Consider the following 19,758-nt stretch of genomic DNA (forward strand, 5'->3'; position numbering starts at 1 on the left):
AGAAGATTGTGGCAGATCTGAAGTCAGCAAGATATTACTGTTATTCTGGACTGCACACCTGAAATCAGCCATACGGAACAAATGACTTTAATGGTGCATTTTGTAACAGAGCCTAGTGAAAATGTCCCTGCAGTGGTGACTGTCAGAGAGCATTTTCTAGAATTTATTGACATTGATGATACTACAGGAGCTGGTATGACAAATGTGCTTCATAAAAAATTGGAAGATATGGGCATTGTGACAGCTGACATGAGAGGTCAGGGCTACGATAATGGTGCCAATATGAGAGGAAAGAACAGAGGAGTGCAGACACGGATCCGAGAGTTAAACCCTCGAGTTTTTTTTGTCCCATCCAGTTCTCATTCATTGAACTTGGTGGTCAGTGATGCAGCATCAGCTTCTAATGAGGCTGCTGAATTTTTTAATGTAATTCAAAGCATCTATGCATTTTTCTCCACATCAACTCATCGATGGCAAATTTTGAAGCAACATCTGGGAACATCCTCTTTGACTCTGAAACCACTGATTGCCACACAATGGGAAAGTTGAGTGGAGGTGATAAAGCCTATTAAACACCAAATTGGGAAGATAGATGATGCCATAGTTGCCACTATGGAGGATAATGCTATGACAGGAACTGTTCATGGGAGAACAATGGCAGAGGGAAATGGAATCACCAGAAACATACATAACTTAAAATTTCTGTGTAGCTTAGTTTTGTGGCATGACATATTTACAACATTTATTTCAAACAGTAAGAGACTCCAAGGTGTTGACCTTGATGTATCTGAAGCAATGGAACAACTGGACAAAGCAAAGTCATACCTACAGTCTCATCGGTCAGACGTGGGATTTCAAAACTTTCTGAAGAGTGCACAGAAGTTGGCAGAGGAACTTCACACCAAAGCTATTTTCCTAGCCATTCAAGAATACAAGAGTCACCAAAGAAGATGACGACATTTTGATTTTGAGGCACGGGATAATCCCATAAGAGACCCCAAAAAACAATTCAAAGTTGAATTCTTTAACCAGGTGCTAGATTGTGCAATACAGTCAGTTGAACATTTCATGCAGCTCAAGGAACACAGCAGTATACTTGGGATGTTGTATGATATTCCAAAACTCCTCACTATACCTGAAGAAGGCCTACACCAGCAATGCAGGGCACTAGAGATAGTGTTGACACATGATGACATGCACAATATTGATGCGAGTGATTTAGGTGATGAACTGAAAGCCCTTTCAAGATGCATTTCAGCAGGATCAACTCCAAAGGCTGTTCTGGAATATATGTGCACAAATAAGATTCTTCTTTCCAAATGCTTTTGTTGCTCTGCGCATACTTCTAACACTTCCTATAACAGTTGCCAGTGGAGAACGCAGCTTCTCCAAGCTGAAGTTAATAAAAAACACATCTACGCTCCACAATGACACAGGAGAGGCTGGTCGGCCTTGCAACCATCTCAATAGAGCATGAGCTGGCCCACACTGTGGCCCTTCAGGAAGCAGTTCAAATCTTTGCAACCAAGAAGGTACAGAAAGCATCACTTTGATTATTCAAACAAATAAAAATGCTAGTGTTTACTATGCAGCCAAGAAGTTACATTTGCTGTTCAGGCATTTGAAGTTAACTGTTCCTTAACATTTTTGAACAAGGCATTTTAAGTTGTTAGTTCTCCTTTATGGGGGTAGGTAGCAGAGCAGTACCATGAGAATGCATCCAATGAAGTGAGCTGTAGCTCACGAAAGCTTATGCTCAAATAAATTTGTTAGTCTCTAAGGTGCCACAAGTACTCCTTTTCTTTTTGCGAATACAGACTAACACGGCTGCTACTCTGAAAAAAGTACCATGAGAGAAGTAGAACAGGAAGAAAGCAGAATGGAGACCTTTCAAAGTTTTGGCCCAAGCGAGGGAACATGGGGGCATCATTTGAGCCCCCTGCCTCAGGTACCAAAATGTTGTGGGCTGGCCGAGCTGAACCCGTCACACTAGTGTTCCTCCATAATATTCTTTCAATTGTTTGACAAAAAGGAGTGATAACCACAAAAATTCCCTTATTTGGGAGGCACTCAAATCTTGCCCAGGATATACTGACAATTACAGGGAGTATAATTTTAAACAAAAGTGTAATTTAGGAGAGTTTCTCTTCACATAATGATCTCATACATATAAGAGCATCAAGTTGCTTAAAAGGACAATTTCAGTTTAAAAATATGTTGTGTAATCAAACAAATCTCCTTACTTATGTTACTAACAATACACCATATCAGCGATTCTCAGTCTTTCCTATTCTGGATCTCCCTCATGAACATCCTGTCTATCTGGAGCTGGCTGTATTTTAAAGAATCCTTATTGAGGTTACAGGGACAAATCCCAATGTATAGAAAGAATAGTAAATATGGCAGGCAACCAGCTTGGCTTAACAGTGAAATCCTTGCTGATCTTAAGCACAAAAAAGAAGCTTACAAGAAGTGGAAGATTGGATAAATGACCAGGGAAGAATATAAAAATATTGCTCAGGCATGCAGGAATGAAATCAGGAAGGCCAAATCACACCTGGAGTTGCAGCTAGCAAGAGATGTTAAAGAGTAAGAAGAAGGGTTTCTTCAGGTATGTTAGCAACAAGTAGTCAGTCAAGGAAAGTGTGGGCCCCTCACTAAATGAGGGAGGAAACATAGTGACAGAGGATGTGGAAAAAGCTAATGTACTCAATGCTTTTTTTGCCTCCGTCTTCAAGAGCAAGGTCAGCTCCCAGACTACCGCAGTGGGCAGCACAGCATGGGGAGGCGACGACAAGCCCTCTGTGGAGAAAGAAGTGGTTCGGGACTATTTAGAAAAGCTGGATGAGCACAAGTCCATGGGGCCGGATGCGCTGCAGCCGAGAGTGCTATAGGAGTTGGTGGATGTGATTGCAGAGCTATTGGCCATTATCTTTGAAAACTCATGGCGAGCGGGGGAGGTCCCAGATGACTGGAAAAAGGCTAATGTAGTGCCCATCTTTAAAAAAGGGAAGGAGGAGGATCTGGGGAACTACAAGCCGGTCAGCCTCACCTCAGTCCCTGGAAAAATCATGGAGCAGGTCCTCAAGGAATCAATTCTGAAGCACTTAGAGGAGAGGAAAGTGATCAGGAAGAGAGTCAGCATGGATTCACCAAGGGCAAGTCGTGCCTGACTAATCTAATTGCCTTCTATGACGAGATAACTGGCTCTGTGGATGAGCGGAAAGCAGTGGACGTGTTATTCCTTGACTTTAGCAAAGCTTTTGACACGGTCTCCCACAGTATTCTTGCCAGCAAGTTAAAGAAGTATGGGCTGGATGAATGGACTATAAGCTGGCTAGACTGTCAGGCTCAACGGGTAACGATCAATGGCTCCATGTCTAGTTGGCAGCCGGTATAAAGTGGAGTGTCCCAAGGGTCGGTCCTGGGGCTGGTTTTTTTCAATATCTTCATTAATGATCTGGAGGATGGCATGGATTGCACCCTCAGCAAGTTTGCTGATGACACTAAACTGGGAGGAGAGGTAGATATGCTGGAGGGTAGGGATAGGATACTGAGGGACCTAGACATATTGGAGGATTGGGCCAAAAGAAATCTGATGAGGTTCAAGAAGCACAAGTGCAGAGTCCTGCACTTAGGACAGAAGAATCCCATGCACTGCTACAGACTAGGGACCAAATGGCTAGGCAGCAGTTCTGCAGAAAAGGACATAGGGTTACAGTAGACGAGAAGCTGGATATGAGTCAGTATGCCCCCAAGGCGGCCAATGCCATTTTGGGCTGTATAAGTAGAGGCATTGCCAGCAGATTGAGGGATGTAATCGTTCCCCTCAATTGGACATTGGTGAGGCCTCATCTGGAGCGCTGTATCCAGTTTTGGGCCCCACACTACAAGAAGGATGTGACAAATTTGGAAAGCATCCAGGGGATGGCAACAAAAATGATTAGGGGACTGGAACACATGACTTATGAGGAGAGGCTGAGGGAAGTAGGACTGTTTAGTCTGTGGAAGAGAAGAATGAGGGGGGATTTGATAGCTGCTTTCAACTACCTGAAAGGGGGTCCCAAAGAGGATGGAACTAGACTGTTCTCAGTGGTAGCAAGATGACAGAACAAGGAGTAATGGTCTCAAGTTGCAGTGGGGGAGGTTTAGGTTGGATATTTGGAAAAACTTTTTCACTAGGAGGATGGTGAAGCACTGGAATGGATTACCTAGGGAGGCGGTGGAATCTCCTTCCTTTGAAGTTTTTAAAGTCAGGCTTGACAAAGCCCTGGCTGGGATGATTTAGTTGGGGATTGGTCCTGCTTTGAGCAGGGGGCTGGACTAGATAACCTCCTGAGGTCCCTTCCAACCCTGATATTCCATGATCTAACCAGGACCTCTTCCCAGCTACCAAGATGGAAGGTACAGTGTGACCCTGACTCCCAGGTTGAGAGCCCATGCATTAGGGCAACCTTGACTCACAATAGCAAGCACATACTTTCATGAGTATTACCATTGGCACTGGGTATGCCTATACTTTGAGCTGGAGGGAAGGGCTGGATGGGCACATACTCTGGGCAGCTGAGACCCTAGGCCCATACTTGGGGTAGCTAGCCCGTCCTGCCACAGATACACTTTATGTTTAGCACACTAGCTCAATGAGAGCTAGCAAAAGTACATCTCCTTGAGTTGACAATCACACTCCCAGTTCAAAGTGTAAATATATCCGAGTGTTCTCTAGAAGGACTAGAGTTCCACAGTTGGGATCTAGATAATTAGATGTTAAAGAATTTTAAAATTCCAGCTCAGTTTTAACTGATTATGCTTTGTTTACTTTTTTGTAATTCTCTCAGCTTGGATGATGAAATTCAAGAGAGTCAATTTCACTTTTTTTTTTTTTAAATATAAAATAGTCTTTCACTTTTAGGTTCTTAGTGTTGCAATGTTGGGATTGCTAACACAGCAGAACATTTGCTTACAAAAATGTTCTCTTTCTTATTTTAATTCTAGCAATATTTCTAGCAAGCCTAACTGTTTTGAAAAAGTTTCATTTTACATCACTTAAAATTTGGACCAAATCTAATATGATAACATCTTTTAAAATAATTTCAAATATGAACGCGAGAGAATTGGTGGCAAGTGGATAACATCCTAGCCCTTTATTTCAATACAATATAAGACCCTAAGTAAAATATAATAATCCACGCTTAGGAGAAAAAATTAATTACCCAACAAAATATAAAAGTTTTCCTGCAGCTTCTATAATAAAAAGTATCTGTAGTCTGTTGAGCACTACAAAGCACAAATTAGGCTCCAGGGAGGCCATTTAGAGATATGGCAGCTGACTGACTTTAATTTTACTTTTTAAATAACTAGATAAACTTAATAAATACACCTCAGCTCTCTAGTTGGTGTACTGTGTTAATATTCTTTTGACACTTCCCTGTGGATTGTGACAAAGTTCCTCCTCTACCTTGGTGGGTCTTGCGCTTATTGGCGGATTTGCTCACCTTGGAACTTCATGCCAGCCCTCACTTTGGCCGTTTTTCTGAACCCACAGTCCAGGTCGACTCCTCCTGTGTCTGACCAGGAGTTGGGAGGTTTGGGGGGAACCCGGGCCCGCCCTCTACTCCGCGTTCCAGCCCAGGGCCCTATGGAATGCAGCTGTCTAGAGTGCCTCCTGGAACAGCTGTGCGACAGCTACAACTCCCTGGGCTATTTCCCCATGGCCTCCTCCCAACACCTTCTTTATTCTCACCATACGACCTTCCTCCTGGTGTCTGATAATGCTTGTACTCCTCAGTCCTCCAACCGTCAGTGTTCTCACTCAGCTCCAAGTGCCTCTTGATCCCTGCTCCTCACACATGCACCACACACTGAATGAGCTCCTTTTTAAACCCAGGTGCCCTGATTTGCTTGCCTTAATTTATTCTAGCAGCTTCTTGATTGGCTGCAGGTGTTCTAATCAGCCTGTCTGTCTTAATTGTCTCCAGAAGGTTCCTGATTGTTCTGGAACCTTCCCTGTCACCTTACCCAGGGAAAAGGGACCTACTTAATTTGGGGCTAATTTATCTGCCTTCTATTACTCTCCTGTAGCCATCTGGCCCGACCTTGTCACAGGATGTACTAAGTAGATACACAGGACAGCACTGATAAACTGTATGTAGAAGTAAGGTTGTTACTTTCTTCTGAGTTACTATTAGTATTCATTAAAATTCTAAAGATAAGAAAAAAATCAACAATCATTTAAAAGAGGTTCACTTCTAACATACGAATAAAGATACACCCAATTAATGACACATGATATTTCAGTTTTAGTCCATCAAAAGGCTTTGATAACTTTGAAAGCCACATGTTGTGTTACTGTACCCCAGTGTGTCCCGTACGAAAGGACAGATGGTACATTTCCCACTTCACTGTGGATTTCCTTGCATTTTCCTGTCTTACAACTTCAACACTCTTTTAACACTCATGGTCTATGTGTAAAAAAAAATCCTACAGAAATATTATGGCTGAAAGTTGATCTCATCAAATTAGAACTCTACAATATAGATGCATGAGAGCTTTCCCAAAGTTGGACAGGAAGACAGTTCTTTCTCTGCATAGGTTGTGTGCTGGGGAGATCCACATGGGGCCAGGCAGAGAAGCAAACCATTAAGAAGGAAAGGCAGTAGTATGCAACCATTGTTTCAGTTTCAAAGCTGTAGTAGCCCCCATGGCTAGTATTCTCCCCTTCCATGTTGCTAGGGTAATGATGAGTGAATACATGTTTCTTCCTCTGTAGGCTCTCTGTATTCTGCTCCTCTTCCCCCTGCACATTGGAACCACATTAGCTCCACTTTATTCAGACCATCTGTACCCACAGAGTTGTCCAGGGAGAGATTTGTTATTTAAATAGGTCTGGATTGTGGCTCTGCTACAACCCCTAAGTAAGGGTAAGCCCCAGAAGCAGACCAGGGATCATACTGTGATTTAGAAAGTGACAATCTGGTCCCTGGTTTACCCCTCTCCCCATTAGTGAAGTAATCCAAGATAGTCCTTACACTGGTTGCAGACTCCTTCACCATCTGTGCTAGCTAGCACAAAGATGCAGCGGAACAGGTTCTGCCTACTCTCTGCCCCTGCTCTCACAATGTGACCCACGATACAGATAATTCACACAGATAAGGAATCGAAGCATCCTTACATCTTTCTACTCCTTTGTAACATATACAAAGAGTCATAATCTGCCCTATAATTTGGATCTATTTGAAGTCCATCATCTTCCAATAATTTCCCAACTCTAAAGAAAAGAACAAGTTTATTTTAACATAAACTATTTTCTGAACATATCCTTCCCAAGATACATTAGGATCTTTCCTGCTGACACATTAGAGAGCTTAAGCAACTCTTGAATCTGCCACAACTGAGGTAAACAGAAGCACTCAAGCTGAATCCAGAACATTATAAAAGAAATGGGGGATGCTGGCAGGCCACTCTCTGTTAGGACTCTTGAACTTGTTACACCCATTTCTTTGGTCAGAAATAGCCTGAATCTGGGAACCTTCAGGGCATGCTGCAAAAGATATGTATTTGCCAGAATATGGAGACAGAGTTGAGGGTACGTTCCTGAAATGTAGAAGAGACAAGTACTCCCCCCCCCCCCATGTGGCTGTCTGGCCAACTCCTGTTGGATTGAGGGATTGTTTTAACACTGATGGGATTATGTTGCAATATTAATAGTTAATTAACTTTCTAGAGGCATCTTTTTATTATTTAAATATTGAAAAAATAAATCCCACTTTAAGCTACCAGTAATTCCAAATTTTTAGGATCCCTTCATTAATTCTGATGGAGCAAAATCCCAGATCTGATAAAGCACTGCAGAAAAAGTAATCAGTGTGTAGTCTTTTGTAACTTTTAAATGTAAATAGCCCAACAGTAAGAAATAAAAATGTATCTAGTGTGCTTTCATTCATTAGCTTTTTAAAGAATTAATGGTGTATGAAATGCTGCATTTTAAAATCAGCATTTGGGGGTGGGGATTGGCTAAATGTTAATTCAATATTACAAGAACATTTATTTTTCATTCACAAAACTTCAGACCCACAGGAGATGTTTTCCACACAGGCTTTTTTTTTTTAAGATGATTTCAAATATAAATTGACACAGTCTAGCTATAATGTTTCAAACGTGATACAACGTCAGTAAATATGAGAATTAATAAAACCATGGGATTAAATGCTTTGATTGATGTAAAATCAGTAGAAGTGAAACATCATTTTTAAGTTCCAAGTTCCACTCACGAAAGTGTAAGGCCTGGGGAATTTCAGATTTTATTGAATATGATGACTAGAAACAAAGGAAACAATAAACTTACTGTGTGTTAAAATGCCTCAAAAAGGCCATACTTACACAGCAGCCTCTTGTTTTGACAACCCTTTGATATTCATCGCCAAATAATGATCTATGGCATCTTTGTCTTTGATCAAATGAATCCTAAATTTAAATGAAAAAAAAAATTAAAAGAAACACTGAGGTGCAAAAGTAGACGTCTGCAGCATGTATAATGTATTATCATTACCACGCCGAGACAGATAAATACTGAAATACTGACAAAGTAATGTATCAGACACATTTTATAAACACCTACAAGTATTACATTAACTTTTTGGTCTGTAGCTATTCAAATCTTTATTTTTGCAGGGAAGCCGAGTTGGCTTTGGTATTTAGGGACCCTGTTATCTAATGGCTTTATATACACTAAAGAGTTTATATTTAGGTTAAAATCAGTGTTTAGCACTCCCCTACACTCAAACGTTTTTCCAAAATGGAATCATTACATTTTTGTCTCGATAGCATGGACTAAGCAAAGAGTCAAATCTGTTTTGTACTAGACTCTTTAAAAACAAAAATTTACTCATACATACATTGTGCAGTGTAATTTAGGCTCAGAGACAATTCTACCTGTCTAAAAATCTCAAGAGCATATCCTAATGGGTGACCTTCATTAAAGCCTGACCCAAAGCCCACTGAAGTCACCAAAAAGACTCCCATTGACTTCAATGTATTCTGATCTAGTGCTAAGGTTGGAAGTTGGTCCATTAAATTAAACAAGTAGTATCCAAACCCCTCATCCCCAGCCCCAACCCACAGCCCCAGCCCAGAGTCTGTACCCCCTCCCAACACCCTGCCTCAACCCACAGCCCCCTCCCACATTCCAAATCCCTTGGCCCCATCCCCCAGCCTGGAGCCTCCTCCTATACCACAAACCCCTCATCCCAGCCACACCCCAGAGCCTGCACTCCCAGCCAGAGCCTGCACCCCAAACGCCTGCCCTAGCCTGGAGCCCCCCTCCTGCAACCTGAACCCCTCATTTCTGGCCCCACACTGGAGCCCACACTCTCAGTTACAGCGCTCACCCCCTCCCACACCCCAACCCCTGCCCCAGCCCAGTGAAAGTAAATGAGGGTGAGAGAGAGCCACCAAGGGAGGGGAAGTGTACTGAGCAGGGGTGTGGCCTTGGGGGAAGGGGCAGGGCAGGGGTGGGGCCTCAGGGAAGGGCGGGGCTAGGGTGTTCAGTTTTGTGTGATAGAAAGTTAGCAACCCTATGAAGTAGGAAAGAAAAACGAAAACAAAAAAAAAATGAAAAATTTGCTGCCATATACTTAAATTCATACTTAAATTCATCTCATACTTAACTATTGCTGCCTTAACTGCACTTAAGGTACATTAGCCTTATAGTACACTATCTATCTCATTCCTCAATTGCACCTAAGGCCATGCACATAGAACGCACTACTGGTTACATGAAAATACACATCTTAGAAAGAAAAAAAAATGTATCATAATAATCAAATTATAGTCTAAATTACAATCCAAATCAAAGTCTGCAGACTAAGCCTACGAACCTAAATCAATGAAAATATTATGGACCATTAGGACAATACAAATAGTGTGCAATAATGTAAAAAATGTATTACACGATACTACTTGTTTAGCCAAGAATGTAGATATATTTGAAAAATAGTATATGACTATGAAATTAAAAACAAAAACTCTTTAGCTAGACACCACCAAAATGCCCTGAAACTATGCACTTCAGGAGGTCTGCAAAAGGAACCCTCCTGCTCCCTCGGGCATTCCAAATACAAAGAAAAGGCAGAAAATATCTAGAGTGGCAATGTTCAACAATCACAATTATCTAACCAACATTTAATTTAGATCACCATTTAAATATAATCTCCAGTGAGATGGATGGAAAGTCTGTTGTCTCACCTCTGCTTCTTGGGAATCTTTATTTTTTTTTTAAACACTACACTCTGTAGACAGCAAAGATGAATCACAAAGCTTAAAGTCGCACTTGTCATGTAGTCCAGATTTAAAATTATCTAATCTGATGGGGGGGAAGGGGCGGGAAATGTGCTCCAGAGTTTTAAAAAAAATTAAGTATAGCCAAGAATTGAACAAACACACACCTCACAGCTCAGCTACTGTTTACAAAAGACCTGCAATGTTTTGTGCTGTATTAAAGGGGCTGCCAAGAAAGATATCCATCATAAAGAATTCAAGCTACTGGGAAAAATAAACACTTCTCTTAGACCTGTGCTGACACCATCAATGATGTTTGTGCACAAACAAGAAAGAAAAGACAGAAGAATCATATTAGCTTATTCACCATAAAAGCCACAAGAGTCAGTTCAATTACTATCAAATAGGAAAAGGATAAAGCTCTAACCAGGGTGTTCTAAACAATCAGAATTGAAAGGAACAAAAATTATGAATGTGAAAATTATCTGGCTGCATCTTATAAGATAAGTCTTTCGAGGTGTCATGTGTACTTATTTGGAAATGTCATTTTGTCATAATTGAGAGATGGGGTGGAGGTGAAATGGGTAAGAATCACTATCCTTTTTCTTCCAGAAGTTGTCACTTGTTTTACCAATCAGCTTCAGCGCCCTACTTCAGCGTTGCCATCACTCATCACATTTCATAAATATAAATTTTATAAAGAACTTCTTTCCCTTTAAGTTGATTTTTATTTAGTTTTAAATTGATTTCTTATTTAAAAGAAAAAATATCAATGTTGTCATCTTCTTACTGATGACCAATCCATACTTGCTAGCATTTTGAAGCAGCTGTTTTACAATTGTTTGCCTCCTCAATTTATAGAGGAAAATTATCTAATTTCTTTTACTGAAAAGATTCTTTATTCATACAAACAAAGAAAAAAAAATCAGCCTTCTAACATTCACACAAAACAGAACCACGTGAAGATAAAGAGCAATAAATACAATTTAAATCTTATCTTATTCCCACTTCCAAAAAACCGTTAACTTAGAGTCAGTTTCCCAACATTTCAATGCAAACACAAAATATCAAAGAAATCAATAGTTATTGTAACATTAACACTCCCATGATTTATCACTCAACCATAATACTCAAACATGCCAACAGATTCCTTACATCCATAACAAATTCCCTTTAATTTCCAAAATAAAATTACCATATACCCATATCCAGTTCTTAAAAAAAAAAATATCACACAAAGGCATATAAAACCAACCATGGACTGTTTTGATACTTAATAGTAACAGACTTTACTCAAAGGTTATCTATTGGTAAGCTATATTAATCAAAGTCAGAGTTACCAGCCATGTTAGTATGATTCTGAAGGACCCTTGCCAGGGACACAGAGGGAGCAGGTATATGCCAAGGGAGCATGGGCATAGTGAAAGGAAGAATGTTCAAGGGAAAATGGCAAGAAAGGGTTGCTCAGGGAAGCCTGAGGGGAGTGAGAGATTCAGGGAAGCCTGGGCTACACAGCGTAAATGATCCAGCCCCATTTCTCTGCCCCAGATCCAGCAAGACATGAACTGGGCTGGATTGCACTAAAAGGTTGTCTCAGTGTGTGTGGCCAGAGGCTCGGAAGACCATGCTAAAGTGAACTACTGAAGTACTTAAACTTTTAAACATTTCACCCACCCCTCTGCCTGTTTCAGATCTGGATAGCATAAGTTTGTTGGAGGTTTTGAATAGGGAAAGAAGCTGGCTGCCTGAGGTGCAAGGGAGCATGGCTGGAACCAGTGAGCAAAGGTTCAACGGGGATGCAGGGAGGAAAGAGAAGTAATTGGGGGTGAGGCTTCAGGAACAGAAGCCAATGGAGGCATCCAACTGATCTGCTATGGAGTCCCAATGCTAGTGGCCATAGCAGGTGTGCTCCTGTGTCACTCGGACTGTGGCGATATCTTTCGAAGCTTGCACAGAGACAGCTCCAAAACTGCTGCTATCATTAGACTGGAGAGTAGCTGCTAATGTTAGGACTAAAATACCCTGAAGGGGCTGCTACTCCTACCTTCTGGCACAGAGGGAACTGGGAGTTTGCCTCCCTCAGAAGGAATTCTAAGGGGGACAAACCATCCCAACATTACTCTGCCAACAAGGGCACCTACTACCCCGGAGGATTCTGTGTATGCGGAGCTCCACTGCCACCATCCCAACAGAGTAGTCTACTAGGATGTGGCAATAGCAAGGAGCCCGTCGCTAGGATGGCAAGAGGCTGCTTCCATCCCTCCTCCTCCCACTCCCCACACCTATCCCATAAAGAATTCTCTGCTAAATCTCTGCAAGGACTGTCCCATACAAGAGCTCTCTGCTAAATCAGACAGGAGTCCTGCCACTGCTGGTCTTCAGGCCAGCTGGAGCATCTCTGCTCCTCAGCCCAGTACATCCTGTTCTCAGTCTCTAAATGCTGCAGCCTGGTCCAGGAGGAAGAAAAACCCTCAGCCTTGATGCATCTCTCAATGCAGAGAGCTCTCTGTTTAGGACTAAAATAAAATTGATTTGGGGGAGGTTAAGCAGGGCTGCTTAGCATTAATTTACTGTGACCCAACATTAACTGATTTATTTGGAGTGGCAAGCAGCATTAATTGGGATCTCAGTACTCAATCAATGGGAGGTTAGGTCTTCAAACCCAGCAGTGAGGAGCAACTAACTAATGGCATACCAAGTAGCTGGAGACACGACTTGGTATGGAGTATGATTTGAGGCACTGGTGTATTTCAGCCTGGTGAGTAGGTTTAGTCCTTGAACTATCAAGTGTTGGATAATTTTTTCATGCCAATTTGTAAACATCTACTAAGAGGAAAGGACTCTTATGAAAATTTAGGAGAAAGTGTATACCATGAATAGAGCTCTTTTGAAATCTATCATAATGCCAAAGAAAAATGGTGGTACTAATCTCTCCTGCCTTTACATACTTCACTGATTGTTTGAAAGCTTTTCTTCCATCTTTAAGCAGCATCTTGACATTTCAATTGAACTTAATTTTACTGAAACTGCAGGCAACCTTGTGGATTAGATGATGCCAATTCAAGTATGGACATTTTTAGTACATAATATTTTAGATGACAAGAAGATCATTTGGATTTTATTGTTCTATCATAAAAAGACAAGTGAGTTTGCACTTCCTATTGCCTTTTATTCATTAAGTGCATGTCATTTTGCTAATAGATGATTTTCTTGTCTTAAAACTTTTGCTTTTTAAAAATATCCCTACTACTCAAACCATAATTTGTCTTCTCTTTAAGATATCTGATTGAAGCTATTTACAGCAAAAGTGTTAGTCTTCCAAAAGTCAATGAGACACACATACCTTGCAAGTTTTATTGAAGGGCAAACCATCTGCTCTACAAGGCTGCGATGTTCCTTTGGACACTGTATCAGCACAGGAGGCAAAGCACTCATTCTGAACTAAAACAAATAATGCACATAAAATTTAAAATAATAGTGTCTTTCCTGTGACCCATGACTTACCCTTATCCTTCCTCAGTCTTTCCCTGTTTTCCCCCTTTTGTTACACAATATGTAAAATTAGGTCCCTCTGCTGCAAAGACTTGCACCTGTGATTAATGTGCATATGTCTTTGCAGGATTGGGTCTTTGGAGTTACTGGATTGGGACATAATGCCTGGGACTGATTCTGATCTCATTTGTAACTGCATTGTGGTACTGCTGATTTAGATGGGTGTAACTGAGATCAGAATCAGGTTTTTTTAAGGGTCTACTGGGCTGTCAAATGTCAATAGTATCTTATTAAATCGATAGGTAAAATACAGAAATGATAAAACATGCAATGTGTAATAATGATGCAACAGCAGGCATTGTATTATCCTACAAAATAAATAATAGAAACCACTTAACTTTATAACTATAAGTAATGCTACATAAACACAGGCTTTTACTTATGGAGAACAAAACCCATAACTATACAGAGCAGTCTAGTTTGTCTTTTTGAAGTACATAAACATTAACAGGACTTTTTTGTCACATAGAGCTACTGTGTTCTTTCCTCTCAAGTACTCAGCCTACACTTCCCACCATTAAAGCTTCAGCTGCCAGTTCCTTCATTTTCAATGTTTGTGATCTGAGACATTAGCAGCAGGAGCACCCTTACTTTTAATTTTGATTTAAATGTAGGTATTGCAAGACCTGCTGGCAGGCCCCAAGACACAAACTTTTAATAGGGGTGGGAAACAGGGGGGAAAGGGGGAAAGAAAGTTAGCTATTTGGTACATTTATTGAATGGAAATTTTCTGTTACTTGTCAGGAGTAGTTGATAGATAGATACCAATCAATCAAAAGGTAGCACAACCTATTTAAAATTAGCCTTTCTGAAAAAGCAAAATCCATTTCATTGCTGCTACAGTGAGCAGTAGCAGACAAAAAATATTGTGCTAAAGTTTCTAAAAAGCATATTTGTTCCTCATCTCTTAGAATAGCATATCAATAAGGTAATGGAGAGTAAGGAAAGAGATACAGTAGGGCACTACATTGAGGCGGCTGTGGGGGTTAACAGGAATTGAATATTATTGATAACATTTACAATTGGATTTCTCAGCCCAAGTAAAACTAGACATTATACAAACACCCAGCTTTATAGTATACGATGACACTTTTCATCTAAAGATCTCAAACCACCATGTCATTAAAAAAAAAAACAATAAAAGAACATATAGTAATTAATTTCAGTCAAGGATATAATTTTTAAAAATTCTAGATTTGTATTTGTGTCTGTGATCAAATAAGTTTTTCTATGAAAGGGAGTTCGGTTTGGCAGTGGTCTATACTGAGAGATGGTCAGTCACTGATTAGCCTTCCTGTCACTGGAACAATAAATGCTTATGGTACTATACAAAAGCCCTGACTCTGCAACCTGATTCACACAGGCAAACTCTTAAATTCATGATGAGCGTGTCAAAAATTAATGGAACTTCGCATGGGCCCAGATCCTCCCCCATGATCCACTTACATGAATGGGTGTCACAGAGATATCTGTATAACCATTTATTATATGACTAACTGTATAAAATTGATACTTATAAAATATTCAAGAGTAACAAAATGTCAGCTTGACAAAAGATCACCAACAAAGTGTGACGCTTCCATCCCTCTGTGCTGAATCAAGACTTCAAGAAACAACATCCATGAACAGTGTGTGAAATAAAACATTTTCAGTCATGTCTATGTTATGGACTTTTAAAGGGAAATTCCCCCTGTGCTACAACTTTCAGCTGCTCAAAATGCTGGATCCCTCCAGAGCTTTTCCTACATTAGGGATCCCAGTAGTGATAGCACCAGTTGCAATGTTTTCTGAATATTCCCTAGTGAAGAGAAGGCCTTCCTGAGAACTGGTGCTGCTTCACTAACCATGCCATCAGGAAACAGGAAAAGAGAAAGATCAGCAGCAATATGACCAAAGATATGTAGGTAAGAAAAGGTTGAAAACAGAATAGGAGGGTAAGGCTGAAGTGGCTTTGAGAGATGGGAATTAAACAAAGATCTTAAGAATAATGGATAAAAAACACAGTTAAAGGAATTCACCATGTGATGCATCATTTTAATGTATAACATGTCATACAGTGGAGGATTGAGGACTCTTGCCACTTGCAATTTTTGCAAATTAAACTATCTGATGAACTTTGAGGAGGGTAAAGGAAATCTTATATTAACCAACTGCAAATTTGTCTGGGAACACACTATTCTTTGTGTAACTTAACTGCAGACTCTTTTAATTGTTTGCTTATTTATTTTTTAAAAAATGCTCCAGTTTGCAAGAAACTAGGGAAAGTATTTTGAACTGAAAAGGAGTACTTGTGGCACCTTAGAGACTAACAAATTTATTAGAGCATAAGCTTTCGTGAGCTACAGCTCACTTCATCGGATGCATTTGGTGGAAAAAACAGAGGAGAGATTTATATACACACACACAGAGAACATGAAACAATGGGTTTATCATACACACTGTAAGGAGAGTGATCACTTAAGATAAGCCATCACCAACAGCAGGGGGGGGAAGGAGGAAGGAGGAAGGAAGGAGCTTGTCACCATGAAAGGTTTTCCTCCTTCCCCCCCCTGCTGTTGGTGATGGCTTATCTTAAGTGATCACTCTCCTTACAGTGTGTATGATAAACCCATTGTTTCATGTTCTCTGTGTGTGTATATAAATCTCTCCTCTGTTTTTTCCACCAAATGCATCCGATGAAGTGAGCTGTAGCTCACGAAAGCTTATGCTCTAATAAATTTGTTAGTCTCTAAGGTGCCACAAGTACTCCTTTTCTTTTTGCGAATACAGACTAACACGGCTGCTACTCTGAAATATTTTGAACTGATAAGTGTAGAGTGAGCAGTGCTCCTACTGCTCCCCTCAGGGTTCTTTTCAATCACTTCTTCCAGCACACTCAGGACTGGGCTCCAGGAGACTGGAACTACATCATTGTGTTGCACTTACAATAGCAACAGGGCAAATAATATTTCGAAAAGAAAAGCATTTGTGGCACACCACACAGGAGGGAGCCTCCAGCTCAGTGCAAGGGCCCTGACACCGCCCAAGCCTGCAAGCACGAATCGCACCGCGGCTTCTGCGCCTCTTTGCGACGTACAGCGCCAGACACGCTCTCCAGCTTACTCCCAGTGGAGAGCCCTGCGAGCGCCGGTGCTGTGCCGATCTGCCCCGAGCAGCAAGATCCCCCCGCCCGCACGAAGGGCTGGGTGTATCCCCGCTGTCCTCCCCCACCTCGCACGGCACCACCCCGGGAGGGGGCAAACCGGAAACCCAGTTAGGGATTAACGCTCCCCCCCCAGGGGCCCGGCAAGCGGGGCCTCACCCGACCAGCCCCGCCTCTAGCGCCGAACACCCGCGGCGTGACTGAGCCGGGTAGGGAGCGAAACCCACGCGGGCCCCGCTCACCCGCCGGCGTGGCTACACCTACCGCAGCTAGGAGAGTCCTAGGACGCCCCGAGGCGTTACCATGCGAACCGGGGCGGCGCCTGCGGGGGGAGGGGCCGGAGAGAGAAGCGATAGGAGCATGCGCAGTAACCTCGGCCGAGGCGTTCGATTCTGCCCTTGGTTGGCGTCACAATCTGTTGGCCGCTGTGAAGGGGGCGGGGATAGACCTGCGCAGGTGCGAGAGGCAGATGGGGCGGGGCAGGCGGCTCGAACCGGGTAGAGGCGGGGCCAGCCAGCCGAGGCGGAGGAGAGGGGCAGGGGCACTGGAAGGGGAGTGAGCCCGCGGCAGTGGTTGCAGAAATTGGGTGTCAGTGGCCGAGGGGGTGCGTTTCCTGGCGGGACGGAACGTCTCAGCAGCCGCAGCATGGCCCAGTGCCTAGGCAGAGCTGCTCTTCCTTCTGTGAAGTGATGTACCCAGCATCCCATGAAGGGAGCCCTAGCTCGCGAAGGCTTATGCTCAAACAAATGTGTTAGTCTCCAAGGTGCCACAAGTCCTCCTTTTCTTCCCGCTGCGAAAGGAGACCGGTGTCTCTGAACCCTGAGCGCGCACACAGACGCTAAACAAGTTTCATGTACATACTTTTCTGGTGTTGCAGCTAATACCTGGTCAACGCACAGAGCTGTGACAGGACGGCATGGAGCCTCAGAACAGTTCACGCATTTGTCTGATGGGCTGCTCCGATGGCTGGACATGTACTCCCAGTTCCTGTCATACACTAGAAATTGAGTTTCAGTCTGTTCATTTTATTTTTGTTTTTAAAGCAGTATTTGTATGACTCATTGTCCGCAGAACATACTCTACTTTGGTTATCATTGTGCACATGGATATCATTGTGCTCTGGCATGTATGATTTGAGTAGTAAACTCTTTGAGAATGGTTTCAGAGTAGTAGCAGCGTTAGTCTATATCAGCAAAACCAACAAGGGGTACTTGTGGCACCTTAGAGGCTAACAAATTTATTTAGGCATAAGCTTTTGTGGGATAAAACTCCATGCTTATGCCCAAATAAATTTGTTAGCCTCTAAGGTGCCACAGGACTCCTCATTGTCTTTGAGAATGGTCTTTCAACAAGTTTTGCGCTCACCTTATAGTAATGGCATCTAGGCCCTGTTTCCCTCATTTGCTTATAAGAATGTGCCAAAAACCTCTCTAAAGTCCAGGTATAGCCTGCCAACTAATCCCCCGCCCCCAATCCACTGGGCTGGTTATCCTGTCAAAGAAGGAAGTGAGGTTGGGTTAGTACAATTTGTTCTTGACAAACCGATGCTGGCTTTTACTTATCTTATTCTCCTTCATGTTTGAACAAATTGATTATTAAAAACACACACACACAAACACCAAGACACAGGGTAGTTTACTGCCCAAAAACTTAATTAAGGCAGAGTTAAGCTTGCCTAGTGATGCCTTCTGCCCTTCTGGAATGTGCGGAGTAGCTAAACTTAAGTCTCTGAAAACCAAGAAATACAAGGGTAATGTACACACAACCCATGCAATGCAACCTTAGCTCATCATCTCTCTTTGAGCTTTGATCAACAAACCAGTAAGGTACATGGTGGCATTCTACCCTTACAGATGCTACAGAGCACTTTGGGAACAGAGCACATGGGTACTGTATAACAAAATAACTTTTTTGCTCAAGCAAAAATTTAGGTCCAATTTATGGCAAAGAGGAGCTGCCTACACCTGGTCTCCACTCAAAACTGAGCCTACTCTACACTAATCTCCTATTTACCCTTGCTCAGAGGATTGCTTCTGAGACATTGTCTTCACTTATCCCTCAGCCCCAGTGATAACTACCATGTTTACCACCTGACTGGTAACAATTCTCATGGCAAGATAATGATGTCCTTGTGCACCCCTGCTGACACAGCCTATAGACTCAGCACTGAAAGGAGGGATAATTGATCCCTTAAGGCAATAGCTCTCAATCTTTCCAGACTACTGTACTCCTTTCAGGAGCCTGATTTGTCTTGTGTACCCCCAAGTTTTATCTTACATAAAAATTACTTGTTTACAAAATCAGATCTAAAAATACAAAAAGGATCACAGCAAATTATTACTGAAATATTGTGTACTCTTTATCATACAATTATAAAATAAATCAATTGTACTTACATTTCAGTATATATAGAGCAATATAAACAAGTCGTATGACATTTTAGTTTGCACTGACTTCTCTAGTGCGTTTTATGTATCCTGTTGTAAAAAGTAGGCAAATATCTAGATGAGTTGTTGTATCCCCTGGAAGACCTCTATGTACCCCTGGTTGAGAACCACTGCCTTGACAATTCTGCCAACCTGCTCCAACTAATCCCTCCACCATTCAGTACAGCTACACTGAACACAGACAATGGCAGTCGGAGTGCATGCAGCTAAATACTTGAGTTCAGGTCGGTACAACACACAACCAACAGTATAATCTTAATCCCTCCTCAGGTCTACTTATAGTAACACTTATTGAACCATCCCCAGTGGCTATTGCCAGCCCCAGGGGGCAGAGTTAAAGCAAAT

General features: G+C 41.9%; 1 protein-coding gene across 1 annotated transcript in view; it reads right to left on the reverse strand.

Annotated features, from left to right (window-relative positions):
• TTC29 (tetratricopeptide repeat domain 29) overlaps positions 1-17,337 on the reverse strand; it is a 200,322-nt gene extending 182,985 nt beyond the window's left edge. The window contains exons 1-3 of the mRNA XM_038401085.1: positions 17,231-17,337; positions 13,616-13,713; positions 8,377-8,460 (exon numbers count right to left, since the gene is read on the reverse strand). Coding sequence (XP_038257013.1) covers positions 8,377-8,460; positions 13,616-13,707 — 176 coding nt within the window. The 5' untranslated portion in view covers positions 13,708-13,713; positions 17,231-17,337. The remainder of the gene's footprint in view (positions 1-8,376; positions 8,461-13,615; positions 13,714-17,230) is intronic.
• Between the last annotated feature and the right edge of the window lie 2,421 nt (positions 17,338-19,758).

The sequence above is a fragment of the Dermochelys coriacea genome, chromosome 4, assembly GCF_009764565.3.
Source record: "Dermochelys coriacea isolate rDerCor1 chromosome 4, rDerCor1.pri.v4, whole genome shotgun sequence".
In the NCBI taxonomy this organism is placed as follows: domain Eukaryota; kingdom Metazoa; phylum Chordata; order Testudines; family Dermochelyidae; genus Dermochelys; species Dermochelys coriacea.